The sequence below is a fragment of the Thermobia domestica genome, chromosome 6 (assembly GCF_964235325.1).
Source record: "Thermobia domestica chromosome 6, izTheDome1.hap1.1, whole genome shotgun sequence".
Classification (NCBI taxonomy): Eukaryota; Metazoa; Arthropoda; class Insecta; order Zygentoma; family Lepismatidae; genus Thermobia; species Thermobia domestica.
Window position 1 is genome coordinate 51,811,011 of NC_137459.1, and position 25,600 is coordinate 51,836,610.

Genomic DNA, 25,600 nt, shown 5'->3' on the forward strand with positions numbered 1-25,600 from the left:
TGTGTGTGTGTGTGTGTGTGTGTGTGTGTGTGTGTGTGTGTGTCAGTCATACGTATTGGGACAGTTTTGAATGAACAGTGCGGGACACATTTTAAGCAAGGTTTAAATTGGTTAAATCGGTGTCTATAAGATGAACTGAATCAAAATTAGCGAACAGAATGCTATTTGGTCTATTTATTGAGATTTGAGGGTCCTTCAGACCGAGTCCAGAACATTAACTTCAGGCAGTTTCCGGGCAAACCAAACTAAAAATCGAATTCTAATAATTCAGAGTTGATAGCATATTGTTTTCAACCACATTGAGTGATATATATTAGCAATTAGTTCTCTACCGTAAAAAGTAGCCCTCTGAAGCGGACCACCATAATTATCCTTTGGCTCATATTATTGTTTGTTCAAACCTTCCCTACCCTTGTTTAAATCTACCTCCCAAGGGAATATATTTGAACGATATCCCTTATGGGCTTACGTCTCATCGAAAATTTGAAAAAGTTCTCCATTCTCTGGTCACATTGGTATATCATATTCAGCACATTGATGCACTTGTATAAGAAAATTTACTGAGTGTGAAGGAGAAAATAAGAATTTCGGGAAATTTATTGTTCAAATGCCCTCCGCCCTCTACTCTAAATGTATTACTTATGGTATGTGGCCATAGGGTAGCTAGAAGTTATGCCATTCAACTTACATAAGGACTACTATAGTTGCGTGCCTCCCAGGCTTGATAAACTAAAATAAACATTGATTATGGACTAACACTCTTTTAGCATGAAACGATTCAGTTGTAGAAATTAAGAATTTTTGAGAGGTTCAAACGGCGTCTTTTCAAATTTTCAATTTGGTCATTCAGGTTAACGAACTCATCCAAGATCATTGTACAAATCAGTTTGTGTACCAAGTTTTTTTTTTTTTTTTTTTTTTTTATTGAAACCAATGCTGTTAGCTCGTTCACAAGAAAAAATCATATTTGATATATGGGGGCGTGAGTGCATAAGGAATTCAAATCCCACATTTTTATTTTTTTGATACAAGTGTCATGAAAAAGCATTGAAATATATCCCTTTTTAATACGAAGATAGTGCAAACTCTCTGCCGGTGGTTAACCCAGCCGGTGATGTAGGGGAAAAGCGGCTGCCTGCTATGCCGCACTGAGTAGGTTGAGTGTGGGTTCAAATCCCGCTTATGCCGATCATCCTGGCTGAGGTTTTCCTCAATTTCACCAGGAGAATGCCGGGGTCGTACCTTCTCTAAAACGGCCAGGACCACGACCACTTTTTTTTCAAATCTAGCTTTCCCTAAAGGGCCGATGTGACCTCGAAATTGGAGGCCCGACCCCTTCCTATTGTCCTTCTCGTTCACAAATAAATAAGAAGTAAATAAATTGAATCCCTTGTACACTGAAGGCCCCATGTTAACATTTATCAAACATCTGATTTTCAAGTCTTTAGGATAAATCGAGACTAACTGACAGTGCGTAGTCTTAGCGGGGTAAGCGCGGAAAACGAAAAAGTCAAAGAAAACAGGGCTTTGCTCCCTTGTCCCCATATAACAATGCACAGTATGGACACCGTTCCAAATGGGTCTTACAGGAGTTATCATGGCAACATTTTTGTATAAGACAATTGGTGTGTGTCGTCTGCATAGTTGTCTGGGGACAAAAAAGGGCAAACATGTTTTTCAATAAATAAATAAATCTATATATATAAAAGAGAACGTACAAATCCTTTGTTAGCTCATCACGCTAATACGGCTGAACCAATTTCTTTCATTTTTGGGGGGTTATTAATATTTGGACCCTAGATGGTTTTTATCATATCACTTTAATTTTCAATTACCAGTGTCTTGAGATAATTGACCATTCAAGTGTCCATAACGTACAAATCCTTTGTTAGCTCATCATAGCTAAATCTAACCGTATTTATATGCAACCCACATGACCGTGTCACTCGGCGGGTTAACATAAATGACAGGCGATATAATGTTAACATTTACTCCAATCTTCTATGGTTTTTATCATATCACTTGAAAGCGAAAAAGTAAAAATTATCTAAGTAACAAAGTTTATTGCGTTCCGGGGTGACCCCAGCGAAGCGGGGTGAACGCTGCTAGTAAATAAATAAAAGAAAACGTGCATTTTTCAATTCCCATATCCTCCTCCTAAGAAGGCGCTTAGCGCAACGAGCCTAAACTTTAAATGCTTTGAAAATTTGTTCTTTTTTGCGTATCCTGCTTCTTGTTTCAACTCCCTAGGACAGTGATGATTTCAGGGGTGATTCTGGGGGGAGGGGGGGAATTCTCCCAAGAGCTACGAAATTCACCCTCGAGTGCTTGAGATCTTCGCAGAAATTTCTGTGGAGCACGCAATTTTTAATCGCTTTTGCCCTGTGCGTGGTGCCTCCGGAGGAAATGATCTGAAATTAACACTGCTATAGGATAATTGGAGATTGGCTTACAGTGCTTAGTCTTAGCGAAGTAAGCACGAGAAACCAGAAATATCACAAAAAAACAGGGCTTTTGCTCCGCTGTTCCCCCGTGAAAATGCACGGTTTACACACAATACAGGTTGGATCTAACAGGGCTATTTAGAGAACGTCTTATAGAGCATTTGGTGTGTAGTGTTGTCTGCGGACAAGGAGGCAAAACCGTGTTTTTCATTAAAAAATGGAGTATTTTAAATTTCCCTCGCCCCCTCAGGAGACGCTTCTTCAATGAGACCGTATCCTGCCTCTTTCTCCCATTCTCTAGGCTCTAGGCCAATTAGGATGACAGGCATTTGATTAAGTCCATTACCTGGTTGCCTAGTAATTAGCCATCATATTGGCTGCCATATTGGATTTAGACAATGTTCTCTCATGTTACCATGTAAAATATGTCTTGTCGTGATGAAAGCTACCAGAAAAAGTAGGTTTCGTTTACTCCTAAGGAAGTACGCTACCTAGAGTAATGCGTGCATATACGCATTTGTAACTTTGTACAGTTAATCGTTAGACAACAGTGTTGCCAGGTTGTAAGGTTTCTAAGTGGCAATAAACAATGCCATATTTAAATTCATCGGCCTCAGAAACCTATAGTTTGACACCAAAATTATCTTTCTAAGTGCCTTGGTTCACGATCTCTCTCTTTATATATATATATATATATATATATATATATATATATATATATATATATAGAGAGAGAGAGAGAGAGAGAGAGAGAGATTTACGTAGGGCGGTAGCCATATTGGAAAATGACGGCTACCAGGAAAACACCACAAATTTGAAATATATTCCCAAGACATTATTTTTAAAAGAACTTAGGGGACATTTTTTTACGGACACCTATATATGGGGGCCAGGACTTTACATTGTCGGAATCCTGTGGGGGCACCCCTCTGCCCCCCTTCCCTTCGCCACTACTGTATGCTATAATATTTGTCCGGAAGGGAAAAAATTCCCAAAATAACAACGTTTTCTGATATATACTGTTCTTCCCGCGCACTCTAGAATGCATCTTGATGAACTTCCAGAGGTAACGGGAAAAAGAGGATACTTCACACCACATCGTCCAGTCTCTTAGTATGGAACCATTGAGGGAGACAAACTATATAAAGCGAACAGTATTTGGCAGCTGACAGATAATCTCAGAAACTGGTCGAGAACCTGTTTCATTCAGACATCCATCCCCTTCCCCCTCCATTTCACCAACCCCCGCCCTTTCCGCGGCCAAGCTTAGAGTGGGGCGTGACTTACCCTCGTCAAACTTTGACAGGTGGAATTTAATACTTATATTAAAATACTATTTTTTAATTGGCGTATCAGATATGGTTGTGATTAAAACTATTAGAGTCGTTTCTTCTCAAGGAATAAAACAAAAAAAAGTTGGTCTTTCTACCATAATTGGTTCCAAAGTTAGACATATTATAATTTGTATAAAAAGAAACTAATTTATTTATTTTTTAATAATTTATTTCTGCTAAACTAGCAGACAAATATACAATTTAAGTATTTCAACCCGTTAATAAACTTCTGTAGAATGCTGCAAAATTTTTCTTTTCCATTAGAGATACCTAGTTCCTTAGAAACTGAGGAAATTCGGTAGCCATGTTCTCCCCATAAGGTCCAATATAAAAATTTTTGTGCCGAGAAAAGGTAGATCATCCCGTTAACAGCCAGTGTAGCTGAACGGAGGAATGTGTTGTGATCAGTTGCGAAATTTCACAGATCGAACAACGTATAAACATCAAGTTTATGTGCAAATTCGAGAAAATCTGTAGAATACAAAATTGTGATTAAATTTAAAACGTTAAATTTTGTTTAACTATAATATTGTTCGCAGACGCACAATATCCTACATCAGTTGACAGACGATACTAAAGTGAACAAAATGGCATGCTACATGGTAAATTTTTATGCGTAGGTTTCAAGAAAAAAGAAGGAAAAAAAAAACAATTTTATGGTTCCAAAAAGTTTGTCATTTCTTACTAAGAATATAGAATACTGGAACAGACTTTTATCGATGACACACCTACTCCTAGCAGTGATATAAACTATGGTTTACGGAAAAAATTGAATTTTTTTTTTCAAGTTGTAATACCACGGAAAAGTTGTGAATTGGGGAGACTAAAAAGGAATTTAAAAATCGATTTACGAGGAGCGTCCAATAAGTTATCAACCTAGACAGGAAGGAATGCAGATAGACTCATTTGATCATCACTGTTTTCCGATGTAGTCCCCAGACTCACCTAATCAGCATTGTTTTTCGATGTAGTCCCCAGACTCATCTAATCAGCATTGTTTTTCGATGTAGTCCCCAGACTCACCTAATCAGCATTGTTTTTCGATGTAGTCCCCAGATTCACCTAATCAGCATTGTTTTTCGATGTAGTCCCCAGACTCACCTAATTAGCATTGTTTTTCGATGTAGTCCCCAGACTCACCTAATCAGCATTGTTTTTCGATGTAGTCCCCAGACTCACCTAATCAGCATTGTTTTTCGATGTAGTCCCCAGACTCACCTAATCAGCATTGTTTTTCGATGTAGTCCCCAGACTCACCTAATCAGCATTGTTTTCGATGTAGTCCCCAGACTCACCTAATCAGCATTGTTTTTCCATGTAATCCCCATGGAGGCCATTTTGTGGGCAGCGAAGAAATCCCAGAGAAAAAATAGTCTCTTTCATGGCTTGCAAACCACCGGGAAACAGCCCTCGTTGGTGGACCTGGATGGACTTTTACTTGCTCCCAGAATCCCAATGGTGGATCCAGGTTTCGTCTTCTGTCACCAGTTGAGCCAGGAATTTGTCCTGGTCCTGCTCAAAGTTGTCCAACAAATTTTGGGACAGCTGCACCCGGCAAACATTCGCTACGCAGCATAACACAAACACTCTGCTCACGGCCATTGCGTTGCTCCGACTGGCCTCAAATTGTGCAGCGGGGTTCCCCACAGTTGTCTTGGCGTGCGCGTCAGACGTCATTATGCTCCTTCCCTCCCTTCCTGTCTAGGTAGATAACTTATTGGACGCCCTTTGTATATCTTCCAGCCGTGCATGTACTCTAAATTTGACGAGATTTGTAAAAAGTCACATTTCTACAGTATTTTTTATACCTTTTTACTAATGTGGTAAAATAATTTGATTTGAAACATTTAAACTTGTATTCAATAAAGAAAACGAAAAAAAAGTGTAAGTTGTTAGTATTTTTTTGTCCCTTTACCGATGATCTACCTTTATTTGTAAACTAGCTGAAATACCCATTCTTCGCATGGATCAGATAAAATATTTACCTAAACAAACTGAAAAACGAAAGGAAAAAATATCGGTTATTTTCTACTACATTTACGTATCCCGGTAAACTCCCCCTTAAACCCCCTGCTTCTGCTTCGCATTTTGAAGAAAAACAAAAGCACCTTTGGGTCCCAGCCGATGGGGGATGTATCTGGAAGCCAACGCCTGTGAGAGTATCACCATTCATCCCAGCGACTGAAAAAACTATGGATTTAACTCTAATATTGGTAATTTTGGATTATTTTTACATGTCTCGGTAACGCCCTCCTCCCCGCACCCGAATGGGGTGAATTTGGAAGTTAATATGATTTATCTCAGCGACCGCGAAAACTAGCAATTTGACACTAATATCGGTCATTTTCTACTACTTTTACATGTCTCGAACCCCTTCCCCCGCAGGTGACATCTGGCCCGCATACAATGGTAGTTGAATTTGAGAACCATCGCTAATGGAAGTGTCATCATCGATCTCAGCGATTTGACACTAATATCAGTCATTTTGTATTATTTTTACATGCCTCGGTATTTCCCCTGTGACCCCTGACTCGCAGCCGAATGGGGTGAACTTGGGAAGTTAATGTGATCGGAGTTTCAACATTGATCTCAGCGACCGCGAAATCTATGAATTTGACACTAATATCGGTCATTTTCTACTACTTTCACATATCCCGGTAAACGCGTCTAGAGAGCCCTGGTTCCCAGCCGATGGGGGCTGTATTTGGAAGTCAACGCTTGTGGAGTACCACCATTCGTCTCAGCGACCGCGAAAACTATGGATTTGACACTAATATCGGTCATTTTGGATTATTTTTACATATCTCGGTACCCTTCCAGGTGACCCCTGTCCGCATACAATGGTAGCTGAATTTGAAAGCCATCGCTAATGGAATTGTCACCATTGGTCTCAGCGACTGCAAAAGGGATTTAGGATTTAGATTTATGGGCTTTCGGCATTTAAGGCCATTTAACCCGTCACGTTTTGAGGGATGACGTCCCTCGGCGAACACACTATCCGGGGAAAGGGAAGGAAGAAAGGATTGGGGAAGGAAGGAAGCGGCCTGGGACCTATAAGTTAGGTACCACCCCGGCATTTGCCTGATGTGAATGGGGAAAACCCAGGAAAACCCCATTTAGGGTGGCTGGTCTGAAAAAGCGTTTTACACTTTTTCGACCGAGTGTCCCCACTGGGATCGAACCCGGGACCGCTCGCACCGAAGGCGAGAGCGTTAGCGACTACGCACGCGACGCGGACCAGCGAATGCAAAAACTATGGATTTGACACTAATATCGGTCACTCTGGATTATTTTTACATGTCTCGGTATCCTCCCCCCAGCAGAATGGGCTGAATTTGGAAGTTAATGTGATTGATCTCAGTGACCGCAAAAACTATGAATTCGACATTAATATCGGTCATTTTCTATTACTTTTACATGTCTCAATAACACCCCCTTCCCCGTACAGGAGATAAACCCCGGCCCGCATACAATGGTACTAGTTTGGAACTAATCACCGATACCAAACCATACTACAAATACCAGCCACGTCCAGTACTTAAAAATGATAAATACAAACTCTACTGAGATTGAGACTACCTGCAAACAGACCCGACATCACTACTATCATTAAAATGGAACAAGAAGTAACCCTCATAGATGAAGCAGTACCACTGACTCATAACATAGTTACAACATTCAGTACAAAAATAAATAAAGACCTGGCAGACGAATTTAAAAAGTTATGCAAATGTCAGAAAGTTACAATAAGACGAATCGCTATCTCAGCTACAGCAAAAATTATCCCTTAAAAGTACTGTAGCGCAACTAAAACAGATAAAACGCAAAACATTCAACAAACTCACAAAAATCACTAATACTAGACACCTGTCATATGGTCAAAAAATTCTTTGGAGAAGAAGAACTCTTCAAATAATCTGCACTTGCCAGGGACGCCCGTTACATTACTAAGATGAAACCAGTTTAAACCGAAATATTATTATTATTATTATTATTATTATTATTATTATTATTATTAATAATAATAATAATAATAATAATAATAATAATGTTTGAAATATGTTTATTGGGAGCAAACAGCATTACAGCCACAGGTGCCCCTAAGAAAGGAAAAAAAAATGTTTTTACAAGCATAGGGAGCATGCAGATAGAATTAACAGAATACAACTGATTATACAAAAATAGATGAAATGGATAAAGTATTAGTTCAGAAAAATAACATAAAAACATGCAGTATATGTTACAAACTGAAAAATACAAAAATAACAATATTAAAACAAATAAGCATAATTAATATGCATATAGAAAAGGTGCATATAGGATAAGTATACAGTGTAAAATTCAAAAATAGATTATTATTAACCATATAGTTGTAACAGTTTACAAAATATTGAAAGAGAAAAAATAAGTTCAAAAAGACACTAGGTAGCTGCTAATACAATATGAAAATAAATATTTCTAAGTTAAACACTTCAGGTAAAATACACTGATTCATAAGGCTAGTAATAATGACGAAAATAAGCATTAAAAAAATGACACAAATAAAAAAAATCCAAGACCAAGTTTTTTTTTTAAAAAAAAAGTGCAGTATACGTAGTAAAGAAGGAATGTAGCATAGAAAAAACGAAAAGATGATAGGAAAATAAAAGACGAGAGAATAATAAAAAAAACCTAACAAAACATAAAAGGATTTTTCAAATGGCACCTTACAAACTTTACAAAATGACCTCCAGAAATATAACAAAAATAAGAAACAAACATGTGTATTTGTTCAGAATTAAAAAGGTTCTTACAATTTGATTATATATATATAACAAATCCATACAGTATTTAGAAAAATAAAAAAACATTTTATAAATTAAGAGAATCAGTTGCAAGTCTAAAAATACTAAGACATTTCATAGTTTATCTAAAAAAATTAAAAAAAATAATTCACGCACCTTCTTGAAATTCTTATGAAACAAATCAAGAACCGGATAAAAGTTATTAGCTGTTTCTATACTTTTATATATAGAAGACCTAATTAGATATTTACTAATAAACGGGACAAATTTCCTAATGTTTCTATGAGGAATTTTTAAAGAGAAAAAGTTCTCCAGAACAAAATCTCCATGCAGAATTACATGAAAAACTTTCAAGTCAAAGAACCGACGCCTGTCAGACAGAAGGGTAAGATCCATTATTATTATTATTAATATTATTATTATTATTATTATTATTATTATTATTATTATTATTATTATTATTATTACTTCTTACAGTATTAAAAATAAGTATATTTGCAGTCTTTATCTATTAAAATGCAGTTTTCTCTCAGAAAAAAATAAAAGAGGAAATCGGTCTTGTCCACCTCACACACCCGAGCAGTGAGGATGAATGTGATATTATGCGGATAGAGTGGGTATGCTACGGATATTATGCAGGTACGGAAGCGATATTATGCAATTTTCTTGTAGCACCACCTCTAGAACCTCACTGCGGGTGTGTGATTTATGTACGGCATCCGCGGAATACCATACAAAGGTAAACAATCCACGATTCCCGGCCTCCAAGATAGCTGGATTACAGGAGCACGCCACGACTCCCAGCCGGCAAGCACTGCAACTTTTCTCGTCCACACGGTGATGGTGATTCATGAGCGTTCTGCGTTTAAAGCTTTTTCAGTAGAATGTCTACGGTGACTGTACTGTCTAAGGTTGCAAAGAAATATCCTTTTTTAGGAAGATGGTTACTAACATATTAGTGTTTTTAAAAAATGAAATCATACAGTTTTAAATATGTGACCATATACATTCCTAGCGTAGTGTCATGGGTTTCACTTCCACATTCTTCCTTTCACTACCATTGCAAAAAGTTGAATTCCAAGCCATCTAGTAGCTTCTTACTGAATTAATAAAAAAAGTGTTGTTGTTGATCGCCACTAAGAGATGGCGTCCTGTTATTCAATAGGCGACACGTTCCCTTACGCATGTGCATACATAAGCGACTCGGGTGAACATAATAGTAAGCGTCATTTCCGGTTAAATTAAGTTATTAAGTTGAATGGATTGAGATTGAACCATAAAACAGTATGTATGTAGTTTTACTTCATAAATGTACCTGCAGATAGCAGGGGAAGCTTGTTGAGTGTGTGTAATTGCAGTAAATTGCATGTGAGTGTTGAATCTTCTTTTCCAGTCTACTCGAAAGTTACAGAATATGACATACCATTATCTCTCCCCGAGCCACTCGAATGTATTCTATTCGTTTATATTGAGACACTGGGATGAAACATTTGTCTGTTATTTAGTGTTAGAATTTTGATGACCTATAAAACTTTTTTTAAAATGTATCCAGAAAATTACACATTCACATGGCTTAATCACTTTCGAAAAAAAGAGTACGGGACAGCACATTAGACTTTCTCGCTCCCATGTCTTATATTGAATTATGCCATTCATTTGTTATTACGGATTTTTTTAAAAGGTATATAAAAAAATATGTAACATAAGTATACGGAAAACTTCGTCCAAAGAAAACTTAAGCTGAAAAATAAACCAGCCCTGTGGATTTCTTCATAGAAATGACCAGCTGCGCTCATTTCTGTATAACTTTCGGGGAAGGGAGAGGAATGGATCCAGGCAAGGGGCCTACCCAGAAGTGTAAACATACCCCTTCCTATCGTTTTCATGATTAATTGATTACACTGTAGCGTTGTTAATAAAACATTTATTTATGAAATACAAATTACAACATCTGAGTTTCTTATGAGATAATTTTCTAACTAAAACCCACCCTCAAGTATAAACTATTCCTTCTGGATTTTTTTTTCAGACAAACGACATACCACGTTATAAGGCTGCCAAACAAATATTGATCTCTCTCTCTCTCTCTCTCTCTCTCTCTCTCTGTCTCTCTCGCTATATGTATTATAAAATTGAAAGTGACTATATATGTGACTCATAATCTCTTGAACTGCCGGACCGATCTCGATCAAAATTTCCATGTGGATGCGGTTCTGGCCTGGGAGTGATTTTAGCTATTTACTTTGACGGTACAACTTAGGGGAGGGGGACAAAAAAAAACTTAACTCTTGAACCATGATTAAACTTTCAATGATGATGAGGCTCGGGACTGGGATGATTTATATCATTTCACTTTGACGGAGCAACGTAGGGAAGGGGATGGAGGGGAGATATACAAAAATCAATAAATATAAAAATAAAGTGACTATATTCGTGAATTAATTACTTTTTAACCACCCGATCGATCTCAATCAAATTTTCAATATGTATGAAGTTCAAACCTTGGAAGTTTTTTTATCACTTCATTTTGACAGTAGATCTTAGGATAGGGAGGGGGGGAGGAGGAAAGGGAAATATATGAAAATAAATAAAACTTAATAACTCTTGAACCACCTGACCGATCTCGATCAAACTTTCAACATAGATAAGGTTCGGGCCTGGGATGTTTTCGTTATTTCACTTTTACGGTGGAACCTAGGGGAGGGGGGGAGATATATGTAAAAAGAATAAAAACAAAAGTGACCGTCTTTGTGACTTCATCACCCTTTAACCACAGAACGGAATTTAATCAAATTTTCAATATAGATGAAGTTCGGACATGGGGTGTTTTTTTATCATATCACTTTGACGGCAGACCTTAGGGGTGGGGGGAGGGATGGGCCAAATATATAAAAATAAATAAAACTTAATAACTCTTGAACCACCTAACCGATCTCGATCAAATTTTCAACATAGATGACGTTCGCGCTTGGGATAATTTTTATCATTTAACTTTGACGGTCCAACGTAGGGGAGGGGGAGGGGGATATATATATATATATATATATGTAAAAAAATAAAAATGACAGTGACTGTCTATGTGACTTCACTCTTGAACCGTCTGACCGATCTCGATCAAATTTCAATATAGATGAGGTTCGGGCCTCGGGTGGTATTTATCTATTCACTTTGACGATAGAACTTATGGGAGGAGGTAGGAGGGGGAGATATATATAAAAATAAATAAAACTTAATAACTCTAGAACCACCGGACCGATCTCGATCAAATTTTCAACCTAGATTAAGTTCGAACATGAGATGATTTTTGTCATATCGCTTTGACGATGTAACTTAAAGGAGGAGAAAGATATTTACAAATGATCGAAAATGACCAATATTAGTTTCGAATCTATATTTTTGAGGTCGCTGAGATGAACAGTGACACTTCTGATGAGATTTAAATCCAAATTGAGCCCCGCAAAAATTGTGGGAGGGCAGGGGGACATATATATATATATATATATAAAATCAAAATGACCAATATCAGTGTCGAATTCGTATTTTTCGTGGTCGCTGCGATGAACAATGACACTTCCGATGCCGTGGCCCTCAACATGGGGAGGAGAGATGATATATAAAAATCATCGAAAATTACCAATATCAAGGAGCGCTTTAGTAATAGTAAAAAGTGACTGACTAACGAAACACATTACTATTTTTAATTAATTTAACCCAGCGAAGCGGGTAATTGATGCTAGTATATATATATATATATATATATATATATATATATATATATATATATATATATATATATATATATATATATATATGTGTGTGTGTGTGTGTGTGTGTGTGTGTGTGTACTGCTGAAATACTCACTCTTCGCTTGGGTCTGAAAATGAAGGGTTCTTCCTTTGCTCTTCCCCCAAATTGGGTAATGTCATGGGTTGGTCAATTTGAAAGGTGTGTTCCAATGAGTGAGAAGCAAAAATTTTAGCGTCCTCCGTGTCCGAAAAGTTATCAGTTTCATTTTCTTCATCCCGTTGTATGTCTTCTTCTAACCGACTAAAAGTATCTTAAGGATGCTGTTGACTTTTAATGTGGTGGATGTCAACATTATAATCTGCTAAGAGTATCTTGTACCGAGTAAATTTTCTGACCTTGTCGGGCTGCGTATTGAGTGAAGCCAGGCATTTAGCCATTTAGCGTCTATGAATAACTTAAATTTTCTATTCAGTAGAAAATATCGAAATTTTCTAAGGACATATATCAATGCATATAGTTCTTTCTGCCATGTTGAGGCTCGTCGTTTGGTTTTGGTAAAACGACGACTACAATAGGAAACAACACGTTCCTGATTAGTTTCAGTGTTATAACATGCTAAAATTCCTCCTGTTGAAATTGAGGATGCATCAGAGTACACTCGGATTTCCAATGATGGATCGAAATGAAACAAAGATCGGTCCTGAATAATATCAGTTTTAAGTTTCTCAAATAGCTCATCATGCTGAGTTGTCCATTTAAATTTTGAATTCTTTTCCAAAAGAACTTGAAATGGTTCCACTTTTTCCGTAAAAGTTTTGGTGTGTGCCCTGGAAAATAAAGAACCTAATAAATTGTCTACACTCTGTGCTGCGAAATATTTTTCTCTTAAAAATGGACAGTTATATAGAACTCAGAAACTTCCTCAATTAGGATTGCTATATTTACTTTGTGTAGTACCAACCAAGCCATCGGGTCAATTGCTCCATCATCCTCCTACACCTATCGCTACTGCGTGGCAGTACGATTCAATTGGAAAAATCACGGTCGGACAAGGAAATTTCAAACACATACTAGTGGCTACTGAGACGTCCACCCAATTTTGCGTGACGAAGATTGTAGACAACATCACAGCCGAAGAAATTGAACAATTTCTTATATATGAAATCATTCTTAAATATGGAGCTTGTTCGTACCTGTATTTAGATAGACACCCTGTGCATAATGCTAAGAGACTATAGAAACTAGCAAAGTTCTACAACTTTGAATTTAAATTTTGTCCAGGGTCACCACGGTATGGCGCGTCCTCAGGTTGCAGATCGAGAAGGCCTCTAAATATAGAGGTTAGCTGCGAATATACTGAATAAGCAGTCGCGGGCAGACGACTAGGAGTGATCCTCCAGCTTGGGTGTTTGGGTAAGGCTAACAGCCTCATCCTGTAAAAAAAGCACTTGTTCAGAAATATTCACAAAAGCCTCGGACAAGGACTGATAACTTGGCACGACCTCAGCAAAAGAAAACGGACATGAGATTCGGAACATGGAATATTAGAAGTCTTTATAGGGCAGTCACGTTAAAATCTGTAACGAGAGAGTTAGAGAAATATAGGATCGACGTAGTAGGAGTTCAGGAAGTTAGGTGGGAAGGAAATGGATCTGTGGATTCCGGGAATTTTACGTTCTTTTACGGGGAAGGAAATAAAAATCACCAGTTAGGAACAGGGTTTTTCGTTCATAAACGTATATTACCAGCAATTAAACGGGTTGAATTTGTTACTGACAGACTTTCTTTTATTACTCTTAAGGGTTGGTGGTGTGATATTGTTTTAAATGAACATGCCCCAACAGAAGATAAGGATGACGATATAAAAGACAGCTTTTACGAAGTGGAACGGATATTTGACCAACTTCCGCGATACCATATGAAAATTCTATTAGGGGATTTCAATGCGAAGGTAGGACGACAGGATATTTTCAAACCAGTTATAGGGAACGAAAGTCTGCATAAGGAAAGTAATGACAACGGTATTAGACTCTTGAACTTTGCAACATCCAAATCCTAATCGTTAAGAGTACAAAATTCTCACATCGCAACGTTCATAAATACATGGCCCTCACCAGACGGAAAAACACATAATCAAATTGATCACGTTTTAATAGATAGAAGAAGGCAATCTAGCATAATTGATGTCCGGTCATTTAGAGGGGCTGATTGTGGCATTGATCACTACCTGGTAGCAGCGATAATAATAGAGAGATTATCGTTGAATAAAGGTAATATTCAATGTCCGAAAACGGAGAGATTTAGTTTAAAAAAATTAGAAGAGAGCCACGTAAGAGAGGAACACCAGATTGAAGTTTCGAATAGATTCTAGGTTTTAGAAGATTCGGAGTGCACTAATGTTGAGGATACTTGGATTGAAATTAGATATAGCATTAAAATTTCAGCAGAAGAGAAACTGGGACACGCGAAAATACGTAGGAACAAACCATGGTTCGACCAGAAATGCATTAAACTAGCAGAGAAGAGAAAACAGGCAAAATTACGGTGGTTACAAAATCCGAATGAAATAACTACACAAAATTTCGCAGACATCAGGCGGGAAACTTCCAAAACTTTTAGAACCAAGAAACGCAATTTTTTGAAAGCCAAAATTAAGGAACTTGAAGATAATAGTAAAAATAAAAACATTCGGGACATGTAAAAGGGGATCAACGAATATATTAAAGAAAGCTGACGCAACAGTTCTCACTGATACGGATAGCATCTTAAATAGATGGAAAGATTTCTTCCACGATTTGCTTAACACCAGCCAAAAACTAATGTGCGCGGAGAAAAGGAGATACACACCGCAGAACCGTATATTCGAGAACCCAACCGAATAGAAGTAGAAACCGATATAAAGAAATTAAAGAAACACAAATCTCCGGGTGTAACGAAATTCCAGCTAAGTTAATTTTAGCTGGATGCGAAACATTGTGAAACAAGATACACAAACTCATTCTCCTTATCTGGAACAAGGAAGAATTGCCACAAGAGTGGAAAGAATCAATCATTGTTCCAATTCACAAGAAAGGCGACAAAACTGACTGTAATAATTATCGAGGTATTTCTCTTCTGTCAACATCCTATAAAATCCCCCATACGCAGATGAAATTATTGGAGATTATCAGTGCGGATTTAGACCAAATCGATCAACTATCGAACAAATATTTACCATTCGACAAATACTCGAAAAGAAGTGGGAATACAATACCCCGGTACATCAACTATTTATTGATTTTAGGAAGGTCTCGACTCGGTTAGGAGAGAAACATTATACAACGTTCTTACAGAACTTGGAACACCGAGAAAGCTAATGAGATTAATTAAGATATGTTTAAATGAATCTCAAAGTAAAGTTCGGGTAGGAAACTTTTTGTCCACGAGCTTTCACGTCGAAAATGGCCTGAAACAAGGAGATGCGTTGTCGCCATTGCTATTCAAATTTGTTCTGGAATACGCTATAAGGAAAATCAAAGATAGCAACCGGGGCCTAGAGTTAAACGGTATTCACCAGGTTATGGCATATGCTGATGATGTAAATTTAATAGGGGATGATAGGAGAACAATAGAAAGAAATGCAGAAAACTTGTTAAACTCTTGCAGGGATATGGGTTTAGAAGTAAATGCAGAGAAAACTAAATACACGGAAGTGTGTCGGGACCGTAATACAGCAAATTATGGATACGTTAAAATATTAAACAATACTTTTAATAAAGTGGATACTTTCAAATATCTAGGATCAATACGAGTAACAGACGAAAATCATATTCACGAAAAAATTAAATGTCGACTGAAAGCAGGGAATTCGTGTTACTATTCGGTTCAAAATCTCTTGTCGTCGCGAATTCTGTCGAGGAAGTTGAAGGTTAAAAAATATGAAAATTCGGACCCAAGAGGAACGGGAATGGGGAATGGCGGAAATTTCATAACGAGGAACAACATAATGTATACGGTTTACCCAACATTGTTAGGATCGTCAAGTCTAGGAGGCTTAGGTGGGAAGGTCATGTAGCTAGAATGGAATAAAGTAGAAACGCTTTCAAAGTCTTGACTGGAAGACCAATCGTAAAACGACTATTAGGAAGACCTAGGCGCAGATGGGAGGGCAATATTAAGATGGATCTCGCAGAAATAGGAATACAGAGTAGAAACTGGATCTAATTGGCTAAAGATAGAAGTCAGTGGAGAGCTTTTGTGAACCGCGGCAATGAACCTCCGTGTTCCATAGGCCATAGAGTGAGTTAGTTTATATGATCATAAAACTTTAGGTGTAGTGGAGACATTCCACAGAATTATACAGAATGCTCTTAAATTTTTAGTACAAGAAAATCGAAACCAATGGCCGAAGCTTATCCCAAATATAACTTTTGCGATTAATACATTCGTCAAGGCTGGAACCAAGTATCCAAGTTTTTTCCTTACGCACGGATACGAACCTAAGACCATTTCTGATATTCCGCTTGCATCAACCCCGACGTTATGTGTCGATAAAGCGAAGACATTTAAACAAAAAAATATATATAACAAGAACGCAAGACGCAAGATACACGATAGAATCTGGCACAAACAGCTCATCTTTTAAATATTTCTTTTCTTTCAATTGGCAGTACGAAGAGAAAAGAACAGGATTAGAACATAAAACTCATCTAAATTATTTAACTCAATTGGTAAAGAACATTGTATAGCATAAAACATTTTAATCATTCTCACTTCTTACTTTGAAAAAAAACAAAAAAAGTAAAAGTACTCACCACTAGGATGAAGAAACACGAAGACAAGCATTCAGACATATAAAGAGACTTTTCATTGCAATACGAACATTTCTCAGTCACTCGCGAAAAGCTGACTCATTATTCTGCACTGAATGGAAGAATGCTGAAATTGCATTTCCGCGTTTAAAAGGCAACTGATCTGTCCAAAGATGACTATCCTATAATTCCACATTTCCTCGATATTTTTTTTTCTTTTTCCACTCTGAAAAATGGAATCAGCTTTACGTTCCACGGTTATGCCGGTTAGGGTAAAGGAGACGGTGATGATGAGAGATGAGTGAAATGGTGGAACGAAGAAAGTAGGAGGAAACGGGAGAACCCCAAGAAAACCCACAAGCACGGTGTTTGTCCACCACAAAATCCAGACGGCGCGAGCTGGGATCGAACTAGGGACCCCAAGCACCAAAGGTGAACGCTCTACCACTGAGCCACCGCACCACCACTTCTTTTCCCACAGTGAACTACATATTGTCAGCAATATTATGCACCATAAACAAAATACAGGATGTTCCAAAAATCATGATCGCTGTTACTTTATACAGGATGTCCAGGAATTCAGGACCATCATTATCATCATCATTGCCATTTAAAAATTGGATTATTTTATTTAAATACATATGCTTAGTGCAAATATATTAGAAATTTTACACCTTATACAGGGTGACCAAGAAATCACGCGGTACGCATCACGAACTTTCAAATATAAATCATCTTTATATCCCTGTGATAATCGCAACATTTTGAGTATTCATAACTCTCATTATTTTATACATACTATATATCTCCGTCTTCGCTCGGTACCAAAAACATCCAAAAGACTTCGTTTAGATATATTTCCACCATTTCCAATCGACACATTTAATACCATTCATACAACTAAAGAGCAATAGATTCCACAGACTCCAACACCCCTCACCATAAGTGAGCTAATATATGTATATTAACGCCAAAGCTAAAAACAGCCGTACCTCGAGGGAAATGAAGTGACATGTAATATGCACCGATCCTGCCTGCGATTAGGGAATAACTGTTTAGTGCTTTCTTTCACTACCTTAATAGTGCTTCGAAAAGGTGATTTTTTTCCTATGTTGCCAGTGTTTTTGGTGATTTTTTGTGTGTGATCCCTTAGTGTTGCCAACCCCTACAAGAAGAAAAATAACCCTTCGGCTTATTTTTTAAACAAGCCAGGGGGCTGTAATGTCCCACGTGGTGTTGTTTATAAACAATTCTACACGCCAGTGTTTACAAACACCACCACATGGTTTTGCAAGAGGATTCTACACACCAGATGAATCAACTATCACTGTAGACGACAGACTTCTGGCTCCTCCCATGGAGCAGACGACATCGGAGCAGCAGCGCCACCGCCACCTGGGGACCCCTATAAATTTAGAGGAGACAGCAACTAGGTACCAGTTTTCTGGTGTCCCTCCTACTGTTTGCCTCGGAACATTAGGAGTAACCTATCCCAAGGCCTCTAGTCTGCTACGGGACTACGCCTATCCAATCTCCTGGCTTAGCCTGCTACGGGGCTCTGTCTGGAAATCCTAACCTCAGCCGCTTAGAGTGCTACGGGGCTCTGTTGGCAACTTAACCATCCCTCTGCTTGCCACGGAGCATTGGGTCCCTAACTCCACTCTGCTTAGCCAGCTACGAGGCTCTGTACAGATCCTGTCTGCGACCTTACGGTCAAAGACTACCTGTAACTAACCTTGCAAACTTAGAGAGATTATTTGTATAGTACTTTGTAAAATACTTTTTATAGTGGAATTTTTATAATAAAAGCCGGTAGTGGGAATCGATTCCAGACACTCTTTTTATTAACGCTCTACCTACAACCTATATGGGACAAAGTTTTACAATATTTATGAAAATAACACAAAAATGGGTACAAAATGGAAGAAATGACATAATGAAGTACAAAAGAAATGTGAAAAGATGATGATGAAAAACGTCCAGAATAAAGAAAATGTAAAGCAAAAGGAATCGTCGGAGAAGCAAGATGTGTCTATTGAAGTAACAAAATCAGTTACGTTGAAAAGAAGAATTCACCGATTGAAAATTAACATCTCTTTTAAGTAGGGATGGCCAAAATTTATCGGAATCCGCGTTCCGGAAAAAAATATTTTCCGGAATCGGAAATTTCACTTTCCGGATTTCGGAACAATTCCGGAAATCGGATTTTTTCCGAAATCGGAATTTATTCGAATTCCGGAATTTTTCAGAAATCGGATTTTTTTTCGAATTCCGGAATTTTTCCCAAATCCGGATTTTTTCCGATTTTACTTTCCGGATTCCGGAAAGTAAAAATTCCGGAATTGGCCATTCTTACTTTTAAGCATAAAAGCTACAATGAAACATAAACTGAGATTTGAACCCCTACTCGGATTGTATCCAAAACAAGTATCTACATTGGAATGAAACCGGGACCTCATTTGAAAAGGAAGCATTATTCTCACTCCAGAAATGTAACAATCAATAATTACAGTGATAGAAATAAGCATAAAATGCTTGCCGGTAAGTTCGAATAATGTATTACACATTTGCCAGGCAATAGAGTAAACCCAATATTCATTTGAATATGCGCTAATGATCGAGTGCGTGTACATAAAGTTATAAGACTTGCCATAATCTTAAGCTGAAGAAAGAAGAAAAAGTTCAACAGATCGTACATTATATTTCAAGACCTAAAATTTTAATAAACGTAATTAAATATTATAAACTTACGACGTTTTCTTCGAAATACACGAAATAATTAAGAACAAGATGCGAGTTCAAGTGGGAAAGCGCAGTATTCAAGGAACAGTAATAACTATTTCCCATACTTTGTAGTTACATAAATATGATTTAAAAAGTCTCTTCCCTCTAACTTACATTTATAAGTAAATTTATTACTCTCTATCTAAATAAATAAATAAACTCATTATCAAGAACACAGCATTTCCCTTTTGTCTCTTACCTGAAAGAAGAACTCTTAATTGGGGCATAGTAGTAGCTGACATTAACAAGCAGAGCGTGGTGACTTCCCACAAGTAACGGGACAGCAACATTTGATACGATTCCCGTACTACCATTTACCATATCACGCCGTATATTTTCCATGACGGTAGAATACCCTTCTAGTTCCAAAATATCAATATCTGGTGGTTCCTGAAACAAACGAATAATAGTACAGCATTTTGAAATTAAGCAAGTGTTAAGAAAATTAAGGAACAAAAAGAAAGAAAATGCATTTTAACAAGGACAGTGTGACATAATCATTGCTTCTCTACAATCGTATGGTTAGCACGAGGGTTTGAGTTGAGTTGAGTTGATTTTGAGTTTAACGTCCCTGTCAGCATCGAGGCTATATGAGACGGGACCTACTGATTAACGTGGAATCCGAACCACATAAGCTCGAGGGTTTGATTCATGAAGAAGACAGATAATTTTCAGTATATACCCGGATTCGTGAGACGATTAGGATCTACGTGAATTGAGGAATAGAAAACTCAACTCTAGAAAGAAAAAATAACATCGATGCACTAAGCACTTTCACACACTTGATTATGCGCCATCTGAAGGATTTCGTCGGTCGTACCGACAAAGAGTTTGTTTTCACATTAAACTACAGGGTGAGTCAAGCCCCCTACCATCCCTTATTAAATGAAAGTGAGTATAGATAACCGGAGTTGGTAATTGTAGGGACACGTTAGGCCGAGGGAAAACCTTTATGGTGCACGTCAGGTGAACGGCCGTCATTTTGCTGTCAGCCATTTTGAATCTCGCTCGAAAAGTTTAAATGGGAAGAGAGTCATGTAATACGTGAAACAGGGCTAGAATTTCAAGAGAAACTCAATGGTGTAATCCGATTTAACATAACTGTAATAAATATGAAGTTATAATCACATAAAACTAAGATTACTTCTTACAAAATGTGTTCAATGTGCTGGTTGTATTGTGCTATACATGTTTGCAGACACGTCTCCCAAGCTGTATAAATATGGAGCAATGTCTCAGTTGTGATTTGTGCACACGCATCCTGTATCCGTTGCTTCAAATGATCCAGGTCCTTAATCTTTTCGCCATACCATTGCCTTTAGGTGACCTCACAGGTAAAAGTCCAATGGTGATAAATTATGTGATCTGGCAGGCCATTCCACTAGCCCACGTCGACCAATCCATCGACCAGGAAATTGCTCATCCAGATAATGACGAACCTGCAGTTCATAATGAGGTGTCACCCCATCATGTTGGTTAAAATTAGGGGAAGCTGGCAACCGGTGTCGACACTGAGGAAAGAATGAGTTGTTCTAACAAGTTCAAGTATAGTGCGTTCACTCAACAGAAGTGCAGTTTGGCAAATTTCTTTCATGTTCCCATGCTGATTTTCACAAGAGCATCTCTTCCTCCCTCCATCTTCCCTTCTGATCGCATTTGCGGGGATGCAACGTCTTAACACCCACTGTCTGTTCTTTCTTCCTAATACTATGGCTAATAATGAAACAGATATCAGGCAATGTAAGAAAAAGGAAGCTGGTCTTGAGACAGGGAATCGAGCACTAACATAAAGGATAGCATTTGGAACTGTGGTAACTAAGACTCCACGTGGAGTTAACAAGCGTCTATCAATTGTTTGAAATGAGGGTTCTGGTTGGCCATTTAGTTATCGGGGTGTTTTCTGCAAGATCCCTCGGACTTATGGCACTAGCCACCACATGTAGAAGGCGGCATTATTTATATATGAACTGCAATTCGGCTGAAGAAACGAACTATACGCTATACAGTTAAGGTGCCAGGGATAGCAAATGGGCCAATGATATATGTTCCCCAGATCCCTGCCCACACCATAATTTTCAATGTACCACCCATTTACAAGAATCTGTCCGCTTGGGATTATCTGGAGACCAGTAGGATAGATTTTGTTTGCACTGTAACAAAAGTTTGCTTTATCGGTATGTACAATTTACATTTCAATGTTGGGGGTCCTGGTGCAATTGTTCCACTGCCCACTCACAAAATTGCACTCTCCAATCTGAGTGGTCGTCCTCAGAAAGATATTGCAGCAGCTGTAGCTTATGCGTCGTGAACACTCTGCAAATGGAGGTTTGGCTGACGTGGCATTCCAGTGATAGTCGGCGTGTGTTTCGCTCTAGAGACTGAACAAACGATGCGGGCACTGCTGTAGCTGTGCTTTCGTCAGTGGCAGTTCTGGACTTACCTGATCATGGCCTGTCCTCGACTATACCTGTTTCTTCGATCTTGGTCATTAACTGTGCTAATGCAACGTGCGAAACTAGAATGTGTTGAGTATGCCTTTAATTGTAATTATGAGCTACAGCACGGACAGTTCTACCACCCCACATCTAGACTATCTCGATGCGGTCGGCTTTGGCTAATGGCATGGCTCAGCACCTGGAAATTTGAGTTTCAAGTCATTATAACTTCGAAGTTATTACGGCTGTAATAAATCTGATCACACCATTGAGTTTCTCTTAAAATTCTAAACCTTGTTTCATATATCACATGACTCGCTTCCGATTTAAACTTCTTGAGCGAGATTCAAAATGGCAGACAGCAAGATGGTGGCCGTTTACCTGAGACGCACCATAAAGGTTCCCCTTGGCCTAACGTGTCCCTAAAATTATCAATTCCGGCTATCTACCACTCACTTTCATTTTTTAAAGAGTAGAAGGGACTTCTGACTCGTACTGTATATAACAGCTTAAAATTACACTCCATTTACCTTGTTTAAATAAGTTTAGCTTTCTGTCTTTGATCACGACACAATCAAATGGGAAGGTTCATACTTCACTTAAACAAACGATCAAACAAACAATACATAAATAAATAAGTAGAAAGAAAACAATGACAATTCAACTTACGTTATTATGTATATTCAGTGAATATTTATAATTAAATTTAAGAGAAATATTTATAAACATTTATTTTTTCTTGGTCACATTAAATTTTCCAAATACTTCATTAGTATAAATCTTCGTATTCACGTTCTTTCTAAGGTTAGTTTCAGTAGTCTTAGACAACACTTTTAGCATAAATCCTTTACTACTCCGTTACGTATAACAATACTCTTGTTATCTTGTTTATGCAAAGTTAAAAAAGAAAAAAAGGCTTATCGTCTAACCTCTATGAATGTGATTTGAAGCTCCAATCTCGGATGGAATACCACAATACCATTAGGATTCACCGCAAACCCGTACCCTATTAGCCCAAGTTTTTTCCACTGAAGTAAAGCTTCCATTTCACTTATAGGAACATCAACTCCCATCACGCCCAGCAGTGTCTGGTTGTTCTGTAATTCGAAATACAATAAAGGAACATATTTTGTGGAATGCAACTAATGAAAACATGATATATTTAAGTATAAACAATACATTTTTTTTAAATATTTTGTTGTAAGTTCCTTCTACATGGTACAGATATGAAAGAGAAATAACTTCCCTTGTTTCCTTGCAATACATCCTTCCACTACTTTTACGTACCCAAAAGTAGGTGTATATATATATATATATATATATATATATATATATATATATATATATATATATATATATATATATATTTGGTCTAGGAATTAATTCGTGCGGTTGGTACGCACACATTGAAGCTGTAGTACAAACACAAAATACATAAATACCTTAAGAAAAATATTGTCCATCGCTAGCCACCACTTTCGCCCATCTGTCAGGCAATGTACGGATTCCATGGCGAAAGAAGTCCTCATCCTTGGAAGCGATCCAGTCAGAGACCCATGTTTCGATATCTTCTGAAGAAGTAAACCGCTGTCCAATCAAATCGTTGTTCATGCAATCGAACAAGTAGTAGTCCGAAGGAGCAACGTCTGGTGAATACGGCGGGTGGGGTAAAACTTCCCATCCGACATTTTCTAAATAGGTTTTGACCGGTTTTGCGACATGTGGGCGAGCGTTATCATGTCGAACAATAAGTTTATCATATCTGTTCTCCCATTCTGGTCGTGTTCTGGCCAGAGCTTGCTTCAAACGCATTAATTGTCGTCGATAACGTTCTCCATTCATAGTTTCACCCGGTTGCAGCAGCTCATAGTACACCACACCTTTCATATCCCACCATATGCACAGCATAACCTTTGCACAGTGAATATCTCGTTTTGGTTGTGATAGACCTGGTTCACCTGGTTTCACCCAGGCCTTTTTTCGTTTAGGGTTCTCGTAATGGATCCACTTCTCATCACCCGTAATAATTCGATGCAGAAACCCCTTTCTGCTCTGTCGTTGAAGCAGCAATTCGCAAATGGTTTTTCGTCTTTCAACGTCTCTGTCTTTCAATTCATATGGAACCCAATGTGACATCTTTTGAATCATTCCCATGGCTTTCAAGCGTTTGGAGACTGTTGTTTGATCAACGCCTAATGCTGCTGCAAGTTGTTCCTGCGTTTGACACGAATCCTGCTCGAGCAATGCTGTCAATTCTTCGTCTTGAATTTTTTTTGGCTGTCCAGCTCGCTCTTGGTCTGCCAAGCCGAAATCACCACTTCTAAACCGTGCAAACCACTTCTGACACGTTCGCTCAGCTAGAGCATGGTCACCATACACTTCCACCAAAATACGATGACTTTCAGTCGCACTTTTCTGCATGTTAAAGTAATGCAGCAGGACACCCCGCAAAACCACTTTATCAGGCACAAATTGCGCCATGTTCACTTAACTACAAACTGGTGTTGTTGACGTTTTAATCCACTGCCCTATACTACGAACGATACGCGATGACAGGGGTTTGCAACACATGTGTGGACACACGGAACTGTGGGACGCTCCGTTCGTTGCGCCATCTCTTGTCCACCCGCACGAATTAATTCCTAGACCAAATATATATATATATATATATATATATATATATATATATATATATATATATAAAGATTACTGAAATAAATACCACACTCCAACACAGAATTGTTAACTTATTAAATGAAAGGAATACATCCTATATAAAAAAAGAAAGCCAACACACAAGAAAAAAGACACAAGAAATAAGAAATGTCACTACTATCATATTATTCGTTTGCGCCAATGAACACAGAAACACGAAATTTGTTATATATGAATGGGTTTTTGATTCAGAGGAGAATATGAATATATCATTCAGTTACACGAATTTAATATGCAGGATACGTAATAAGGGAGCAAAAAATATTAAGCGCATAGGGAATTATAAGATTCTTCAGCGCGCTACAATCTCTTCAGTGCAATCACAAGTAGTAACTCAATTTAAGGCACCCAACTAAATTATCTTTAGTAAACACTTTGAACTTATAATTTGTAATAACTCTTTTCAGTTTTGTCACAGCACGCCTACTTATGAAATCCTCGTTTTATGAAGACATGGAAGGCGACATCTCCTACGAAAATAGGTACTTACTAAAGAAAACAATTATAAAAAACTATTATAGACAACATTCGAAAAGTAGTCCAGATTATATACTAAACCGTTTATTA

General features: G+C 37.8%; 1 protein-coding gene across 4 annotated transcripts in view; it reads right to left on the bottom strand.

Moving 5' to 3' along the window:
- LOC145687984 (voltage-dependent calcium channel subunit alpha-2/delta-2-like) overlaps positions 1-25,600 on the bottom strand; it is a 152,711-nt gene that overhangs the window by 29,551 nt on the left and 97,560 nt on the right. For all 4 annotated transcript variants that reach the window (XM_081761628.1, XM_081761627.1, XM_081761630.1 and 1 more), the window contains 2 exons: positions 23,248-23,415; positions 20,083-20,273 (listed from right to left, as the gene is read on the bottom strand). In XM_081761628.1, the coding sequence (XP_081617754.1) occupies positions 20,083-20,273; positions 23,248-23,415 (359 nt within the window). The remainder of the gene's footprint in view (positions 1-20,082; positions 20,274-23,247; positions 23,416-25,600) is intronic.